The 19,713-nt window shown below is 29.3% G+C and overlaps 2 protein-coding genes across 2 annotated transcripts in view; one reads left to right on the forward strand and one right to left on the reverse strand.

Moving 5' to 3' along the window:
* Positions 1–19,713, forward strand: part of LOC105837488 — a 253,276-nt gene that overhangs the window by 221,145 nt on the left and 12,418 nt on the right. The window lies entirely within an intron of this gene.
* LOC105840948 lies at positions 939–18,284 on the reverse strand. Its single transcript, XM_036289253.1, has 5 exons — positions 17,792–18,284; positions 15,561–15,844; positions 5,665–6,352; positions 4,308–4,580; positions 939–1,347 (listed from the first exon to the last, which is right to left on the reverse strand). The coding sequence occupies exons 1-5, from the start codon at positions 17,801–17,803 to the stop codon at positions 1,126–1,128; spliced, it is 1,479 nt and encodes a 492-aa protein (XP_036145146.1). The 5' UTR covers positions 17,804–18,284; the 3' UTR covers positions 939–1,125.

Here is a 19,713-nt window from a genome sequence, read left to right on the forward strand (position 1 = left end):
GAGAAAGCTATCAATTTAGGACAGCACAGAATTTAATATATGTACGAAAAGTCAAAAGAAAACTATTTACATTATATACAATTAAGGTTCGATAGCACGGATAAAGGGTGCTCGCTCGGGTCGTCGAGGGACCGCACTAACAAAAACGGTCGGAAAAACTAGTCGCGCGATTGACACAATAGACTCGCTATATTTATTATCACGAAGCACGAGACTTAGCGCATACCGCAGTAGACGAGCACACGCGATTAAGCGAGGAGCAAACCACGCGAATAATTACGAGTCAAAACTAGCGATCAGATCCTTTCGAATCTCGGCGATTATCTGACTCAGAGCTGCTCCCGCGGAGTCTGGGATTTCTCCAAAAACTTCTCGAATGCTCGACAAAACGGGGAAGACTATACCAAACGATAAGGACACTCTAATACCTCGGAGGGGGGCGAAAATACAAGTTTAAGCTGAGACGGTGCGACGTTAGTACGTGAGCATTCGGAGTTTTTGAATTTGACGGCCGCTCAGCTGTTCTAACTGTCACGGCCGCTGTGTTGTTATTTACGCTCACTTCGTTATACCCGGGGGGTCTGGAAGAGTCAACACCAACGTTCGAAAATCTTGTAGGAAATAATATGTCAAATGTTTATTTAAGAAATTAAGGAAAGTTTCAAAACTCGTATACGTTACATATAACTCTCAACTCGCGAAACGTTACTTGAAACTCACAAGATTTTTAATAAATTCTCAAGATTCGCAACTTGACTCTCCGAAAGTATCCTCTCATCTGATCAGAAAATTCTTTTTCGCGATTCATTAAAAAAAAATACTCTCACACCGTTTGCTGTTGAATTCTCGACACACTCGCACGCTCACATACGTTATACTCCCTACAATGTTAAAATATATATTATTTCAAAATGTTTAAAAAAAGATTCATGACAATCAACATTTCTTATATACTTTAATGTTTTCTGTTTATTGGACTAGTACAAATTAAAATTTATTTATATTTTAAATACATTGAAGTATTGGATATAGACAAAATATTTAATAATATTTATAATATCATGCCACAAAACATAAAATTAAAATATTGAAAATAGCAATAACTTATAAAATATTTCGATAATTCTAAATAGTATTTAAAATAGAATTCTTTTCTTTGACATCTACAGATAAGTCACACAATTCTCCCACTAAATTATTCATATCCTTTACACACAACAGTTTTTTTATTTCCTCAGATATTTTTTGAAGTGTTCTTGAATATTTTTTCTCGAGAAGAGGACAAAACTGATTGTTTAAAAAAGATGAAATACTCACAGTACTAAAATCAAGGCACTGATAATAAATCTAGAAAAAACAAATAATTTTAATAATTTAAGAAATAGTTGATAGTCTATTATTGAGTATTTAAGCTAGTGCTATATATATATATATATATATATATATATATATATATATATATATATATATATAATGTGTGTGTGTGTATACATGTATGCATGTTAGCAGTAACCCTTTTATTGCCAGTAGAAAGTATATTTCTCACTTATTTTCCTTTTATTTTTATATCATGAAAAATGTTTCGAGATACTAATAATAATGTTCGATTTTTCCGGTACAGAAATACTTAATTTATATCTTTCCACAGTTTTTCGTATCCAATTGTCCTTATCCTTAGCAATTTATAACAATTTAAATGTAAAAAAATCAATTTATTTAAACCAATTTTTGATTTTTTTCTAAATTAAAATTTAGAAAAATATAGCCGTATTTAACACAAAATTTACACTATAGTCTTTTATGATTTTTCGCTTAAATAAAAATATAACACGCAGAAAAATGAATTATTAATAAAGCAATATAAAATATCGCCTGTCTTAGATTACCCCATATCTGTTGACCATGTTATTCCATCCCTGCCTTTATTGTACTAATAATTAATGTATGATGGCGGCCATATTAGATTCGTCATATTAAATTTGCACAATCTGAACACAGATTTGGAATCAGCGATCCAAAAAACATAGGTATGCAAAGTTTCAAAAAAATCTGTTGAAAAAAATCTAATTCGATAATCCAAGGGTTTGTGTGTGCGTGTGTGCGCGTGCAGGGAGGGGGGAAAGGAGGGGGGAGAGAGAGAGAGAGAGAGAGAGAGAGAGAGAGAGAGAGAGAGAGAGAGAGAGAGAGAGAGAGAGAGAGAGAGAGAGAGAGCGAGAGAGAGCTTAAGGCGATGCTGGACTGCCTCTCAAACTTGATCGAGGTCGATAATGTAGAGTCATTCGTGCACATTATTAATAAGATTTCATATACATATATTTCTTTTATAGATTTGGAAATTCTTTTCCAGAATTAAAGTATACATATTAATATCCATCTGTGAATTGGATTTTATATCGAGAACAAAAAATATTTTTTTTATTGCTCTACTTACCGAATTTTTACGCGTATATAACCCAGCAAATACAAAGTTACATGTAACGTGCTTGTTAGTTGTAATTTCCCACTCAATAATATAATTGCAATATAACACACGTGTTATATTACAATTACATTGTTGAGTGGGAAATTACAACTAACAGGTATGTTACATGTAACTTGGTGTTTGGTGGAAACCTAAATTTTCGTTTCACAATTTCGTCTCAATTAGGCACTAAAATCTAATTTTCGAAACGACACTGTTTGTTCTCGTCGTCTACTAGTCTGTAAATACGAATTTCGTAGGTACAAACTGTAGATTTTTTATATTAAGCAAACATTGTTATGATGTGACAGCAAATTAACAAATTTTTTCCCGTTTTTGGAGGAAACTCCACTCCACAGATTGATAGCAATGGATGCGTATTTTTATTTTGGAGAAGGATTTCCAAATCTATAAAAGAAATAAAAAGATATTGTGAAACAAAAATTACTATCTTTTTGTCAGTAAAACAGACAACTCCAGCATCTCCTTAACATATATATTATATATATAGCATTTATTGAAATAAGAGTTGCAACATTTCTAATTGAATGGCCCATTCTTAATAATTATATGTAAATATATCATATAAATAATATTTTGAAATAGTTTAAATACACAAAATAGACCACAAAAATTTTATTATAAAAGAAAAGGATACCGAATATAGGATACTTTCTGTTTAAAAAGTATTAAAGTCTTATTGATAAGCATTATTGATTAAAAAATTAAGTATATTTTTCATTTTATATACTTTAAATATGAAGTTTTTATCATAAGCAAAATACTGCAAAACAATTAGTAAAAAATACATATACAATATAGAAACCAATTTTTGCTGTTTTGAAAATAAGTTCCTAAAACAAGAGGTAAATAAACAATCTTTAATAAAAATATTCACGTAAACAAAAACAAAATATAAACGTGCAATTGGATTGTTATCAAATTTATCATAGATTTAGATCCAAGTAAACACCAACTAACAGTAGTTATATAAGTTTTAGTTATAATTTCTTACTCAACAATATAACTCGTTATATAACTTTTAGCAGTTATATTATTAAATAAGAAATTATTACTAGCATTTATATAACTATTTGTTGGTGTTTGTTGAAGGGTATATCATCAAAAAGTTCAAAGTAGAGTTGTTTTTAACCAGTGCTTAAAACAGAATAATTTATCTAATAAATTAAAAAGCAAGCATCTAAAATTTAGATAAGATGTTAAATGAATTAAATATAAAAATTGGGCAGAACACAAAATTTTTTGCTGAATCATACGATAAATAATGTATCGCGAGAGGAGAGTGTCGCAGCCTAAGCAGCACTAGGGAGGCTCGAGCAGCTCACAGAATGGAATTAATTTTGCAAAAGCGAAGGGAATATTATATTGGGCCCTTGGAATGCCTGATTAGCTTCAAATTGCTGTAAGTTTAAAAAAACTACTTTTTTGAAACAAAAACTTTAAACGCGTTCATCTAGAAGGTGTTAGAATAAAGTAACATGCTTTTTGGTTTTTTTGTTTCAGACCAAAATTAAGGCCGCTATCACAGACACCTCCAGCAAGAAGGCGTTGAGAACATCGGTTATAAAACCAATTAAAAAAGCCTTTTTTTATTACAAATTAAATTTTTTTGTATAGTTAAAACATTGAGTACAACACTCTTATTCATTAATTATAAGTTGTCAAAAAAATTGAAAAAAAAACTTGCTTTTTTGAGTTTCTAAACAAGGATCCTCCCTTAACTATTAATTACAAATATATTGTTTTATTCCTATTAGTCTATCCCCATTCGGTATCTTTCCTCTATACATATGTTTCAATTTCTATTTTTTATATTTTTATATACCTCAAATTTTTTGCTTAATGGATCCACAGTAAGAGCTTTTAAAAAATATTCCGCTGCATTTGGTATATCTTTGTGGAGAGAATAATAAGCTACAGCAATCGCTAAAAGTATAGTTATTTGTCGTTCTTTAATCGATTGCTCATATTTCTTCAACATTCTTAATAGATGTGGTAATGGTTCCAGTTCTCCCACTTCCCAACCATATCGTATATAAGAAAACTCTGCTACAAAGTTATTACATTCGGCAGCCTTCTTAAAATACTTTAGAGCTTCCTAAAGAAAATGCAACATATGTAATTTTTAAAAAGAACAAAACAAGAAATAATATATTAAAAATATTGCATTGAGATAGTATATAAACAAATATGAATCATGTAATACACACACATAGGTTTAGTAAGAAAAGAATATATCTTTTCTACGAATTAAGGCTACTGGCCCCTCGCCACAGACGTATTGAATTTCGGAAGTCAGACGAGAAACAAAACGTTGACAGCTTAATATTTGCGCTTATGCCATTTGCAAATAAAAATAAATTTGAATAAAATAACACATAAGACCATTTTAATACACTTCTAAAATATGGCGAATGTTATCCTTTTTCCTTACCAGTCAATACATAACCGTAAATAAATATAATACAAGGCAAAGCATATCATACAAGACAAGCACTTTTATTTGTCGCAAAGAGAAAAAAAAATCTTCATTTTATGTATAATAGTTACTATAATTTTCATTCGCCATATTTTAGAATTTTACAAGTTACAGCACTAGAATACAGTAAATAATTATAGTATAGCACAGATGTAAAAATTAGAATGTCAACGTATCATTTCTCGCCTGTGATGTCATAAATTCAATATGGTTGCAGAGAAGCAAAAAGCCTCTAAATTTACTTAAAACAAATTGAAATTAAAGGAGGGTATAAATTTTAAACGATTTGGGGATCGCAAAGCAAACGTGAATTTCCTACGTTTTTCTTTGTATTTTTTCAGGTAGAATTCAAAAATTGACCTTAAAACTATGCCAAGTAAAGGAAAAAAATAATTATAGACGTTTAAACATTAATTTCTCCTGGAAATTATGCATTTTCCAACACTACCATCTTAAATACCTTTTTAGAGGTGCTAAATCTTCATTGTAGTAATATAAACGAATTCTTGAACAACATCGGAATTAAAAATAATCTCAAAACAAATGAGAGGAGAGAAAATAAAGAGAAACAATAAACATAAGCGTTTTCAATCTTTGAACTTACAACATATATGTAGTTAATACTATTTAAAGACTATATATGGATAATATTTAAGTAATTAACTTCAAATATTATATTACATAATCTCGTTGTTATATTTACTTTGTAATCCCCACTCTGTTCATATAGTATCCCTGTGTAATGCAGATATGTAGAATTATTTGGTGCTATTTCCTTGATAGCATCAAGACATTCTTTTGCTGATAATCTCTCATCTGAGGATGCACGCAAAAACATAAGAGTCAGTCGTAACAATATTTTATAATTAGTAGGTTTCGTCTTTAATATTTCTTTAGCAATTTGGATTACTTCTCTTTCATTAGCGTTTTTCCTCATCATATAATTTCTTTCTTTACTAAATTTATGAAAAGTTTCAATACGCATTTGCAAATAATACATTGCAAATGTATGATTCTTAGACATAGCATATGCTATTTCAAAATGTTCTTTCTCCAGTTCAGACACGTTAGATGAGATATTTATTAAACGCCTTTGACGTCTAAGATTCTTCGCAAGAATAAAATGCCATAATGGACAGTCTTGATTCCTTTCAACCGCTTTCTTAGCAGCATCGACCGCTTTGTCCATACCAAAATCGTTTAAACAAGACCATACGACACTTTTACAACCGTACAGAGCACCTGATTCTGTATCGTTAAAGTCTTCGACATCGATAATATTATACAATATTTCTTGCAGTTCATTCATGTTATCAACATCGTACAAAAAGAAACATTTTGTAGCGTAAAAAACATGTTCAATCGCTCTTAGCATTTGATGAAATTCCTTCCTGCAATTATGCAATAATAATAAATTAAGAATACTCAATATATTAAGGAGGTTCTCCAAGTTTTTAATATAAAAATTTACATAACTACTGGACAACATTAGAGAAACAAAAGTTTAAAAGGAAGACATGCATTGTCCCAAAAATCTATAATCCTAAAATTTAAGACTTTAGGCATTGTCCCGAAAAGTCAAAATCCCGAAATGTCAGACTTGAGACATTGTCCCGAAAAGACAAAATCCCAAAATTTAAGACTCAAAATATTATCTCGAAAAGTCAAAAGGCCGAAATTTAAAAAGTGAAACAAAAATTAAAATTTAGATTTAGACATTAAATACATTTTAATTTTTTTAGTAAAACAAATAGAAAAAAACTTGTTTAAACTATGTGTCTATGCGCGTGCGCGCCCGCGCGTGTGTGTGTGTTTGTAGACACTTTAAATTAAAATTTTAATTAAAGTTTTATTATAATTATAAAATAAATATAATTATAATTTTTTAAAATATGTAATTAAAACTATTATAATATATAATTAAAAATAATTTTTATACATTTGCAACTTTAATTAATTATAACTTTATTATAATTATTAAATATCAATGTTTAATTACATAATTTTTATATTTATTATACTTTTATTCAATTGTAATTATTTTGTAACTATAAAGTTTATATAATTAAAGTTTAAATTTAATTGAAATTAATTACAATTGTTTAATTTTTTAATATTTTAATTTTTATAACTATAACTTATAACTTATTTATCATAATATATTTACGTATTTTTACGTATTAGTTTATTATTATTACAGATTTTTACAGATTATTAATAATCTGTAATAATTATTACAGATTTTCAATGTATAGAAAGCTAAAACGGACGTAAAAATAACATATTATTTTTACGTCCGTTTTAGCTTTCTATACATTGAAAATCTGTTTGGTTTAATAAGATTTATCCAAAATTGCTCATGTCGACCAGTGTACGTAAATACATTATTATGTTATACACATACATTACACATATACATGTGTTACATTATATTGTATATATTCTCATTATGCATACTATTTTGAAATTTGTAAAATGTGTATTTTAATTTTCTTTAATTATTCTTTACAAACATTTAGCGTCCAAAGAAAAGAGTAAATAATGTTTAATCATGTTAAGAATACTCATCTATTTAAAAATCAATAAGATTCGATAAATTTCAGCTTTTGTAATATCTTAAAAGTATTAAAACTATTAAAAGAACGATGATACAATAAAAAAGAGTGCCAGAGATCTCTACGAGTGCGATTCAATTTATTTCTGAATTTTTCCGGACCCTTTTCTGCATCAGATTACTCTGTAATGCTTCCAAACTGCATCCTTGCAAATTTTGTTTTTTACAGGCGGTTGTTTCGAGGGGCGTAGCTTCGAAATTACGAGATCCACAAAGGAGAGACTTCGCAGGAGTTAAGTCACTTCGGGCTATCATACCAAAAATTCAGTTTTTTTGTTCAATTTTTACGAACTTGGTGCTATTTCAAACTTTTGTTCCTCTAATATTAACCTTTTGTACACACATTTATTTTTTTCAACCTTCGCATACACACTGGATGGTTGCCACCCATGACAATTTTCAAATAACTGTATCTTTTAAAATATTTATACTAAAATTCTAAAAAAAAAGGATTAACTTTAATATTTATAGAAAGTATTTACATACTTTTAGTATTAAAATATAAGAAATTTTATACTTAAAAAATTATTAACCCAGCAAACACAGAATATTGCAGCAACATTGCAGCAATGTTGTAATATTGTTGTGATGTTGCTACAATGTTACAACATTGTCGCAATGTTGCTGCTATGTTCTGTGTTTGCTGGGAATGATTAAAAAAAAATTATTTTGGCAGTTTTTGCAGTTTTTGAAATTTCTTCCATTTATTGCGATACTTAAAAGGTACAGAGCCCTGAATTTTTAGAAGTCAAAAAATTATGGGTGGTAACTATCCAGTGTGTATACGAAGGGTTTGTCAGTAGTTTATAATAATAAGAACTTGATCTCTCTGAAAAATCTGAAAATAAATTTACGACTAATATAATACAGTCTATTTAAAAAGTTCGGAGACTGATTTCTTCTGGCGATATTAATGACTTTACCTCTTTGCCAATATAAGAACTAATTAATAGGAAGTCTCATAAGTCTGCATATTTTTTTATCGCAATTGAATCAGTATTTCGTGTGTAATGCATGTTTGAACTTCATCAGATTTCTCGTGTTGTCACAGGTGTTGAATTTCCTGCACATCTCGAAATAGGGTTTTTTAAGAGCTGAGACTAAGATAAAGTCAACTAGTACGATGGATGTGTAATTATAGCAATAAATTTTTCAGTAAAATATATAGTAATAATTAATAAAAAATGCGTCGAGCATTATATAAAAAAATTGTAACAACACAAAAAATCTGATGAACTTCAAACATGAATTGCACACAAAATACTGATTCAATTGCAATTAAAGAAAATAACAAATTCATGAAAAATTAATTAGTTCTTGTATTAATAAAGAGATAATAGCGCCGGATAAAAATCAGTCCCCGAACTTTTTAAATAAACTGTATACAGGCATTTCTTCAAAGGATCGTATAAATGATAAATGAATGTTTTAGTTATATAACTATTAATTGCACTAAGTTCTTTTTTAATTTAAATGTTCGTTAATTGCACTAACTTATGCCAAAAAATATAAAATATACAAATTTCTTGCAATAAAAGTAATAAAAAAATTATATTAACTTAGAGCATATGCACACGCCATATAGGTAAATAAATTATTTATACATATTTAACGCGTCAAATAAATGATGTAAAAAAGGAAAAAATTAATTAGAACGTTTATTTGAGGAGATAAGAAAATAGTTTAGTTCATTAGTCTTGTCTCGTCGAGCTAGCCCAGTTTTAAAAAAATCGTCTTTCTAGGACGCTTAATTCCCGAGATATTAATGATTGAAGTAATTTGAATGCGCCAGATTCATTTTATACGCATCTGGCCACGCGCGCGCTCGTCGCCGGCCGTCGCTCTCGAGTGATACTGCTTTTGTTAACACGTTTACAGTAGTCAATTTTCACGAATCGCTTTGAACTTTTGGGAAAGGTTACTTTAACTATTTAATAAGACGCTGTCAAAATTTCAGCTCTTAATATTCATAACTATAGCAACAGCGATTTTTTGGAAAAAAAAATTATCTCGACTTCTAAGCAAGCTAAGACAATGTTTTTTTTTTAATTTAAAGAAAAATCGCACCTTTCAAATGCATTTTACCCCATGTTGATAGCGTTAATATTTTAGAAGTTATATAATTGTTAATAAGGCTTATTTTTTACACGTTTATTTGAGACACTTAATTGCATTGCACACATTTCGCAATACCGATATATAATAGTGCAACTTTTTAAGAAGAGAACAAACTTTGGTTCAGGTTCAGGTTTGTGCATGGTCTCAAAAATGTAGAAATTGAATTTTAGTGGGGCGCGTTTTGAATAAACAATTGACATTATTCGAGAAGTAGTTAATATTTTTTGATGAAATTTAGTACACTTTTTTATCAAACAAACAATTAAAGAAATGGCCATTTTTCATGGTTTCTTTCAACTTTACAACCAAACTAATTGACCGATCTTAATGAACCAAATTTGGGATGCTCACTAAATAAATTCGGTATGAATGCGGTATTCAAAATTCCCAAAAAACTCGACTTACAACTTGTTAGTAATAAAAAAAGGCAAAGATCCCCTTGATCAAAAAAATAGAACAGGAGTTGTACTGCATAAAGTGCAATGATTGTGACGCCTCTTACATCGGTCAAACTAAACGACATTTAGAAACTCGTGTAAAAGAACATAGAAATGACATTAAAAAACATGCGGATTCACTTTCTGTAGTTAGTAAGCATAGGATTTCTGCAAATCATGATTTTTGCTGATCCTCTCCTAAAATACTGCATTATGAGAGGCACACGAGGAAGCGCGAAATTGCGGAAATGTTCCTCATAAAAAAGAATAATAATGGTCTCAATTTAGAGTAAGATACTGAGAACTTAAGGGGTTAAACCACTGTAGAATTTTCAAAAAAATGGAAAAAAAATTTTTTTCTTAAAAGGTGCTTAGGGGTCTTAGAAATAAGATACAACATCATTTATAAGGAGGGGAATTTTTTAAGTGCCTGTATTTTGATCCCGACCAAAGTCACCTGCTGCGCGCTCAGAGCAGGTATAAGACTCGGCGCGACGCGCTACAATTTTTATTTGGACCAGAAAAAAAAAGAAGAAAAGAAGAACAGAAGAATGTCAATTTAAAAGGCCAATTACAGAGCAGGCATCGTAGATTGAAAGTATATCACAAATTTTCATGATTTTCTCATAAATAAAACTTTAAACGCGTTTTTCTCAAAACTACTTTTTTCGATCCGGCTGGAAACATAACTCGCTCAATTCTTTACCGATTTACTTGAAATTTTTACTATACATTCTAAACAACATTATTTAGAGAAAAACGTACGGATTTTTTTTTATGATGCATATTTCTTTAGTTATAAACAATTTAGTGCCTATTTTTTTAGGTGAAAATTCGACTTCTTTTTCAAATGTCCACCATTTTTGCAAAAAGTGATATAAAAAAGAATCCGTACGTCTTTCTCGAGCTTTTTATATGTAAAACTAAAAAAAACTTAATTTTTGTTCCAAGTTCAAAATTGGAGGAGAAACTTTTCCGGCCGCGGAGCACTTCGTGTCGGCGAGCGTTGCCATCAACCAGCTGCACAATTGGCATTTTGTTTTTAATTGCCTTATAAAAATTTATTCTCACACTTCAATGTATAGGCAATAAAGACCCATAAACATATTTTTGATTTTTGTCATTGTTTTCCCGGAAAAAATTCTTAAAATTAGGTTACTTTTCGACGCTCTAGAGTGGTTTAACTCCTTAAATCCTATGTATAATAACATAATAAAATCTGTGTGAGCATTATCGGTCTACTTAACCTTCAGGGGCACATTGATCTCAATCTCTTTTCGTGTTGGAAACAGTGCGGGCATATTATTATCTTGTGATTTTTTTACCTACATATGACTACAGTTTCCATACACGGTTTATTTAATTATGACCATCATCATAGTTTACACTGTTCTACTTATATATTTTTTCTTTTCCTATTTATACACCGTGATCTACATTGATCCAAGTTTTTACTCGTTTTTAATTTTACATTATGACGTGTCAATTGTTGCTGCACGAAACATGTAAGTTTGCATAAAAAAAACCTCTTTTTTCTGTATTACAAAAAATACTTCATTCTTTTACCTTTCAGACTCTGTTTTTACTGACTTTACTATATTTATCTTACGAAATTACTGGTCATTATTATATTTCTCCCTTCTTCTACTTCTTTTTTTACACAGTGCATAATCTGTAACTTGCGGCAATAAGTTTATTGACTGCTATGTTTCTTTGCCAACTACGTCAGCTTTGTACTTGAAAAGGACCTGATACGTGGTCGAAACGTACTTGACTTTTTAATTTTGAATAAAATTGCCAGTTGGGTTGAATTTACGAAGATTTAGTCATTTTCTGATATATATATATATATATATATATATATATATATATATACTATTTAAATAAGATGCTTAATACTACAAAATGCGTGATATCCAAAATTACCTTTTTAAAAAAAGGTAAAAGACGCCAAGTGTGTATGTGCATCTCTAAGAAAAACACTATTATATTAGGTAAATTGTATTAATTATTCTATTGTTTTATTATCTTATTGTCTTCTCTACAAAAAGAATAATATAAAATAAATATGCCAACTATGCGTCAACCTTAAAACGGAAAAAAATAGCCCAAATACATAAACGCGTGCTTTCAAAAATAACTTTAAGATCAATATAATTAGCCAAGTATATTTTTAAAAAATCATTAAATAATTAAATGATTAAGATTAACTAACGTGAAGCAAAAACTTGGCGTGCCCGGCTCGTTGAAACACAGAACTCATCAATGTTATACAATATAGAAATTATTTGTATAAATACATAAAATAATGAAAAAATAATAACCTATCAAAAACTTTACAAACATAAAAAAGATATGTCAAGTACATAAACGCATTCAAAAATAATGCGAGATCAATACAATTAACCAAGTATATTTGAAAAAGACTTAAGAAAATTCTATAAAAATCTGTTAAAAAATTATTTAAAAAATGGAAACATTACGAATAACAGATAATAAAGCAAAAACTGATAGATATATAGTAAAACAATACCCAAGCCACATTAATCGCATTCTTGTGTATATATTTATTGGTATCAATAACAGTCTTGGAAATATAGAAAAAAATGCGAGCTGAGTCACGCCAAGTTTTTGCTTCACGTTGGTTAATTTTAATTATTTAATTATTTAATGATTTTTTTAAATTATACTTGGCTAATTGTATTAATCTTAAATTTATTTTTGAAAGCACGCGTTTATGTACTTGGTCTTTTTTCCATTTCAAGGTTGACGCATAGTTGGCGCATTTACTTCATATCATTCTTTTTGTAGAAAAGACAATAAGATAATAAAACAATAGAATAATTAATAAGACAATTTACCAAATATAATAGTTTTTTTTCTTAGAGGCGCACGCGCACGCACGCACGCACGCACGCACGCACGCACGCACGCACACACATGGCGCCTTTTTTTACCTTTTTTAAAAAGGTAAGTTTGTTTGGTTTCCACACCTCACACTACGCTAATTTTTCTTAGATATTTTATCATTTTATATTTGGGTCTTACACGATCTAAATTAGGCCAAAATTTGAAAATCTAGTTACTCTATTCTGAATGTATTTTGAACCATGGAATTAATATCTGGAATAAAGTATGGAAAAAGTACAAGTTTACATTTTGCTCAAGTGTTCTCAATAGCTCTACACTTGTATATGGAACATAGATAAAACCGAATATTAATTGTTAGTCAGCTTTTGAAATCATCCCTGTAATAATCTAAAGTTTTTAGATAAGGATTGAAATTGAGAACACAAATAATTTAAATTCATGGAACTTTTTTCAGTTATTTGTCAGTGATTGTCAAAAAACTCACTTTCTTTAGATACTTATTGATCACTAGTAACAAATCTAAGGTTAAATTTTTAAAATTTTAAATGGCTAAGCCGCACAAAAAAACAAAAAAAAAATTTTAATTAAAAAATCAAAAACCAAAAAACTTATATCAATTAGTCCATCAAATTAGTTCAGAAAGCGCCATTCTTGTTCTTATAACTTGTGGATCTCTTGTTGCAAGCTTGTGTAATTAAAGCATTTTTTAAGAAGTAGATATGCTTTTTATGAAAATGCATTTGCTACTATATAAACTATTCAGAATTTTCGAACTTTTTATTTTCTTATAAATTAAATTGACCATATTGAATTTGCAATTTTGAATTTGATAACACGAGCATAAAATTTATCATCAACAACCACAGGAATAACGATTTCTTTAGAATTGAATTTATAAATTTTAATGGTAGATTTATAATCAACAATCTCGAAAACCCAAGTCATCATTTTCAAACTGATTTTGAATTTTGAACTTATTAAATTAAAAAAGGATGATACGGTTTATAACTGCCATATTAAATCCACCAATTTAAATTTTGAAATTTTAGCACATTTATAATCAGCGACCTTGAAAATCGCCAGGTCCTCATTTTCTAGCCTACTGATTTTTATTTATTTTGGAAATTATTCGACTGATAGCCAGCATAAAATCAGTTATTTTGGAATTTATAGCATCTATACCAAATTAGTAATCAATAATTGCAAAAAAATACGATTTTTTTATAAGAAGCAATAAAATTGATTTATGAAGGCTTTTGTACTAAAAATAAAAATTTTCGGCAGCTACACTGACTCCAGCCGCCACTTTAAGTCGGCTATATGGAATTTGGAAAAACACCACTTAGTATCACATTAAAATAGATACAAGATAAATTTTTAACCTTTCTGCAACTGTTAAGAATTAAATAAATTTTGGAAAGCATGAGGTCTCCCGTCGGAAAAGAATTCCCCATATACATATTTTATACTCATGACAAACATCCTGTATTTTTGCTCTCGCTGCTAGATTAACACAGCTGTTATTGGAATTAAATAATTAAATTAAACAAATGGTTAAATTAAACAAATATTGAATAAATAAAAGTGAACAAAAATTAGAAATTAGAGTGTTTATTTTTATTTATTTATCTTTCCATTTATTAAAGTGTCATTATTATTCATTTATTAGTCTAAAAAAATCAAAATAAAATTTTAATTGGAGGAATGTACAGTAAGCACCGAAAGCTCATGACATGCTATGCTTTTGCATACTTCAACTGCACGTCATCTGATTAATCAACTTTATTTGTTAATAACTCGGTAAATAATAATTTAAGTTAAAATTAATAAATTTTTAGTTCAAAATTTTATCTTCTTTTACTTTCTAAAATAATAATTAATCATTCTAGGATTTAAAAAATTTTGTTCATAAAATGCTTAGAAAGTTTTAAAGGTTGTCTAGTATTTTGACAATTCTACCAAGTTTTCAGAATAAATTTGATTAATATGTAAATGTTCTTGATGTTTTTTTCAAATTTCTTGACAGTATAATTTTCTTCAGATCATTTTTTTTTAATATTATTGGAAGTTTTTAAATAATTAGCAAATAAAAAATGTAAGAATTCTGAAAAAATATATGTATATTTGGAAAAAAGTAGAATGTAAAAAACATTTTGAAAAAAAAAATAGTTTGTATTATTTGTTAATAAAAGTAGATATTGTTTATAAGTTATATATAATTGTCTTCAAATGACGTCACATTGAAAATGTTTGTGATTTATATCATAAGGATGTCTATAATTTAAAAATCATTATAAATCATTATAAATAATTCTTAAAATTTTTTACATCATTATTTATCAATATTATAAAGAAATAATTTTTTCATAAAATTTTTTTATTCAATTTAATTCGTTTTTTATTATTTTAAAAATACTATTAAAAACTTTATCATTTTTTTGTCATTTTTTGTTAATGCATGCACGCACGCAACTTCTATTTTTTTTAATTGAAAAACTTTAAATTTAAAACTTCTCAGGAAAACTTCAAATTATAAATAAATGTTATTCATCATCATACTTTTGATGAATCTGAATTAAAATGTTTTCAGCTTTTTCAATCCTTCTTCTTGCCTCATCGTTGTCTGCACTTAACACAGCTTGATAACATTTAAACAAAGATACTAATAATTGTTCTAAAGCATAACATGTTTCTTCTATCATCAAATCATTTTCATCATTATTACTTTCAGACCGTGTTGTGGAATGTTTTACCATACTGTCCAATATTTCCCAAGTAAATGGGCAGTGTAATTTGGAAAGTTTCAGTTTTATACTCATTTCCTGTTGTCCGTCAGCCATATCCTTAAAATAAATTCATAAATTTATTCATAAAATGTTTAAAGAAACCTGTTTCATGCTTTAAAATTAAATTATAAATAGAAAATCTATCCTAGCCTTAATTGCAACATTTATTTTTTTTTGTTCCCTTTTATTTAACTATTCTTCTATCCATTTATTTTTAATGTAGAAAACATAAAGTGTAGCTTTACCATACAGTTAAAAATTCAGGTGCAAAGTATAAATAATTTACATTATATTTATAAAATGTAAGCCATGTTTAGCTTTATCATTAATGTAAATCAATAAATCAAAGATTATATATCAAAAACATAATGGAAATTATGTTACTATATTCTTTTATTTTTAATATTGTCATTTCATAAATATTAAAGTCATATGTGTTAATGATTTAATTACGTTTTATTATCAATAATAATAACTAAAATAGGATCAATAAAAATGTCAAATATAAAGATAAAGATGAAATCATCTATAATCATTGATCTACAATAGATCTTGGTGTCAATAATTTTAGTGTAGTTTTACTATCTCTATCTAGCTCATATAAACTGCACGTCACAATTTTTGTCAATCTTGAAACAATTTTTTTCGGAAGAGGAAATTTTATAGATGCTTCTGAGCATCAATACTAAATTATATTAAATTGCTTGTTAATTTAATTTGTAAAATTACATATTCTGACTTCAATGAATGTATTTCAGTGTGTAATATAAACATAGATGATTTAATCTTTATCTTGATTTCTGTTATCCAATTTATAATCAAGTAGCAAGATAGAGTGTCTCATGTAAAGTATAAGCATGGCAAAATTGACCAGGCATCTTTTGTGCATGTGACACTGTTTCAAGATATTTTGTTTGGATTATCAGATTTCCTTCCCAGATAGTTAAACCTATCGATTATCTGAAAACCATGTATTGCAAATGTGTGTTGCATATCATATTAGTAAACATCTAGCAACAGTCAAATACAATCTATTGTCTACTATTGTTAAAAATAAATCAAAAATTGAACAAACAATATCATAATGACAGCAAGGTATACTATAATCCTATTGTATTTGTTATTATATTATAACCCATACAGCATACATCTTCCAGAAAGCTTTCTGAAAGATATTTGACAGAAAATATCTTTCAAAAAGCTTTCTGAAAGATATTGTGTTTTATGGGAACAAATTGTAATGGCAGAAACTAAGCTTAAAGAGAATATAGTGGATAGGAATTTATTGCTCTAGTCATAATCAAATTTACTGGTGCACTGCTACGGATGGAATTCATAGACCGATCTTAAGTTCAAGAATCGTTTTAAGTCTAGCCACAAGCAGACTTAAGACTTACTTAACCAATGAAATAACAGCATTAACATCTCAAGATCATACTTAAGATGAATCTTGAATAAGATCGATCTATGAATTCCATCCTAGACTATATTGGATTTTATTGGATCCTAAATTATACTGGATTATATTGGCTACATAAATAAGATTCATGTAAATGTAACAATACATAAATATATAATTGACATAATCTTGAAATTTATGGCATAGTTCTAATTAAAATACATAGTTAACCTTTTTGAATGAATATGTAAATCTATAATAGTCAGAAACAAAGCTCAATATTGTAAAACTATTCAAGGTTCATTAAAAACAAAAAATTTATTAAACAGTGCTTATTATTAAAATTAACTATAATATAGACCAATGTTTCAAGAATTTAAAATAAAAAATACTTGAAAAAAAAAAACATCTAAACAGAACTACTTGATCAGTGATACAGATATTAAAAAAAAATTTGCTGACTCACAAAATTAAAATACAAAGAGATCTATAATTTGCAAATAATTTGTGATAGCTTATTATGCCATACCAATATAGCAATGTATATGAAATAATATATACTTTTTATTTTAATTGAACACATATTTAAAGTGTACAATAATTACCTCCATAATCATGTAATTATCTCCAATCTAAAACTTAATATACACTTGCGTTACCAGTTATATATGGTTTATATACAAATAACAAATCTTTCGCTTCAATTGTCAATTGTCATATGTAGGTACATATGTCACATATAATAATGAGAATCTTATCGCTCAAGCAAACGAGACCAGCGAAAATGTGTGAATAACATTGGGATTTCCCATTAAGCCGGGTCTACAATGGGGCTGGTATTCATAAGCCTAGTTTACACCGAGCACTTGGTACGCGTCTCAAATAGTAAATAACTAGTGAATGCTTTTAATCATTAGCTGATTAGCTTAAATTCACTACTTGATACGCGTACTGGGTAATTATTCAGTTTAGGCACTGGTATTCAAATATCGATGTAGTTGTGCTTATTCGATACAATTTTGCTTAAAACGAACGAATCTGGCAAAAAAAAGCGTCGCTCTGCTCCGGAAAGCGAAATAGGCTTAGTTTACATCGTGCATTTGATACGCGTATCAGGTACCATATTTGTATCAAATTCGTACTAAATATTTAGTACGCACGATGTAAACGCTGCCGGATCAATTTGGTACGAGCGTATCAAGTAGGAGTATCGTACTAAACTGATACGCGTACCAAGTGATACAAATGTCGATGTAAACGCATAAAACGCATTTTAGAGAGAATTTAGCAATTGAGCATAACCTCAGTGCTAAAATCTAAAAACCGGTGTGAAAATGTCTTAGTAGGAGACATCAACATGAATTAAATTTGTATTATATTTTTCACAGTACATGCTTAGTACATTCGATGTAAACGCGCCCGTACTAAGGCTTTGGTGCGCACCAAACTTAATACGCGTACTAAGGTTTTGACGATGTAAACTAAGCCATAATAATCGCTAAAGTTGACTAATATTCAGGTTATGAAACCTGTCATACCGACACGATGTAATGACTTGAGCACGCGCAGCGATCATATTCTCACGCTTTTAGTCACAAGCGCATGCTCTGTTTCAAGTCATGGTAAAAATGCGCGAATTTCAAATGTCTATATACATATTTTTACAAGCACAATCTTTTGTGTGGAAAGTCGCAAACCCATGTGGTGCAGAGAATAGGCAACCCATGTATATTGCAAGCAAAGTATAAGGCCACATGGGTTAGCGACTTGGACGAGGTGGGTGCGGGAGGGGGGGCCGAAGGCCCCCCCTTGCACCACCCCCCCGTGTGTGTGTGTGTGTGTGTGTGTGTGTGTGTGCGTAAAGCATTTTCTGCACCACATGGGTTTGCGACTTTCCACACAAAAGATTAGCAAGATCCTTACGCAAGGATTGTCAATGATGGTTGATTATTACTAGATCATATGCTAATCTTTACAGTATTTATTATTTTTAGTATATGTAGACTTATTTATTATTAGTTACTATTAGAATACAAGGAAGTCGTTAAAAGTACATATACATTTTAAATTCGCGCCTTTATTTCATGCACATATGACCACCGAGCATGCGTATATGGCCGCGAAGCATGTACATATTACTGTAGAGCATGCGCACATGGCCGCGGAGAGTGCTTTTGTCGCTACATTTCGTCGATATGACAGATTTCTTAACCTGAATATTCGACAAATTTTACGATTATTATTTCGCTTTCCGGGGCAGAGCGACGCTTTTTTTTGCCAGATTCGTTCGTTTTAAGCAAAACTGTATCGAATAAGCACAACTACATCGATATTTGAATACCAGTGCCTAAACTGAATAATTACCGCGTACTGTAACGTCCGGGTCTAGGGATATTTCTTCTCAATGTGTGCGTCGCGACGCCTCGGTCGCCTGACCGACGCGGGAGCTCTCCTTTCAAATTTCGGGCAGCCCGCTGTAACGTCCCAGCGTCCGGAAAATTTTGTCCAAAAGTTTTCTCACGAAACT

Source organism: Monomorium pharaonis, chromosome 1 (assembly GCF_013373865.1).
Source record: "Monomorium pharaonis isolate MP-MQ-018 chromosome 1, ASM1337386v2, whole genome shotgun sequence".
NCBI classification, from domain to species: Eukaryota; Metazoa; Arthropoda; class Insecta; order Hymenoptera; family Formicidae; genus Monomorium; species Monomorium pharaonis.

What these genes read in the sequence shown, in the direction of transcription:
- LOC105840948 (XM_036289253.1), bottom strand. An exon ending in TTAATTCAGATTCATCAAAA is followed by an intron (nt 6,353 to 15,560) that starts GTATGATGATGA and finishes GCATAATTGCAG; the next exon opens with GAAGGAATTTCATCAAATGC. An exon ending in AACAGAGTGGGGATTACAAA is followed by an intron (nt 4,581 to 5,664) that starts GTAAATATAACA and finishes CATTTTCTTTAG; the next exon opens with GAAGCTCTAAAGTATTTTAA.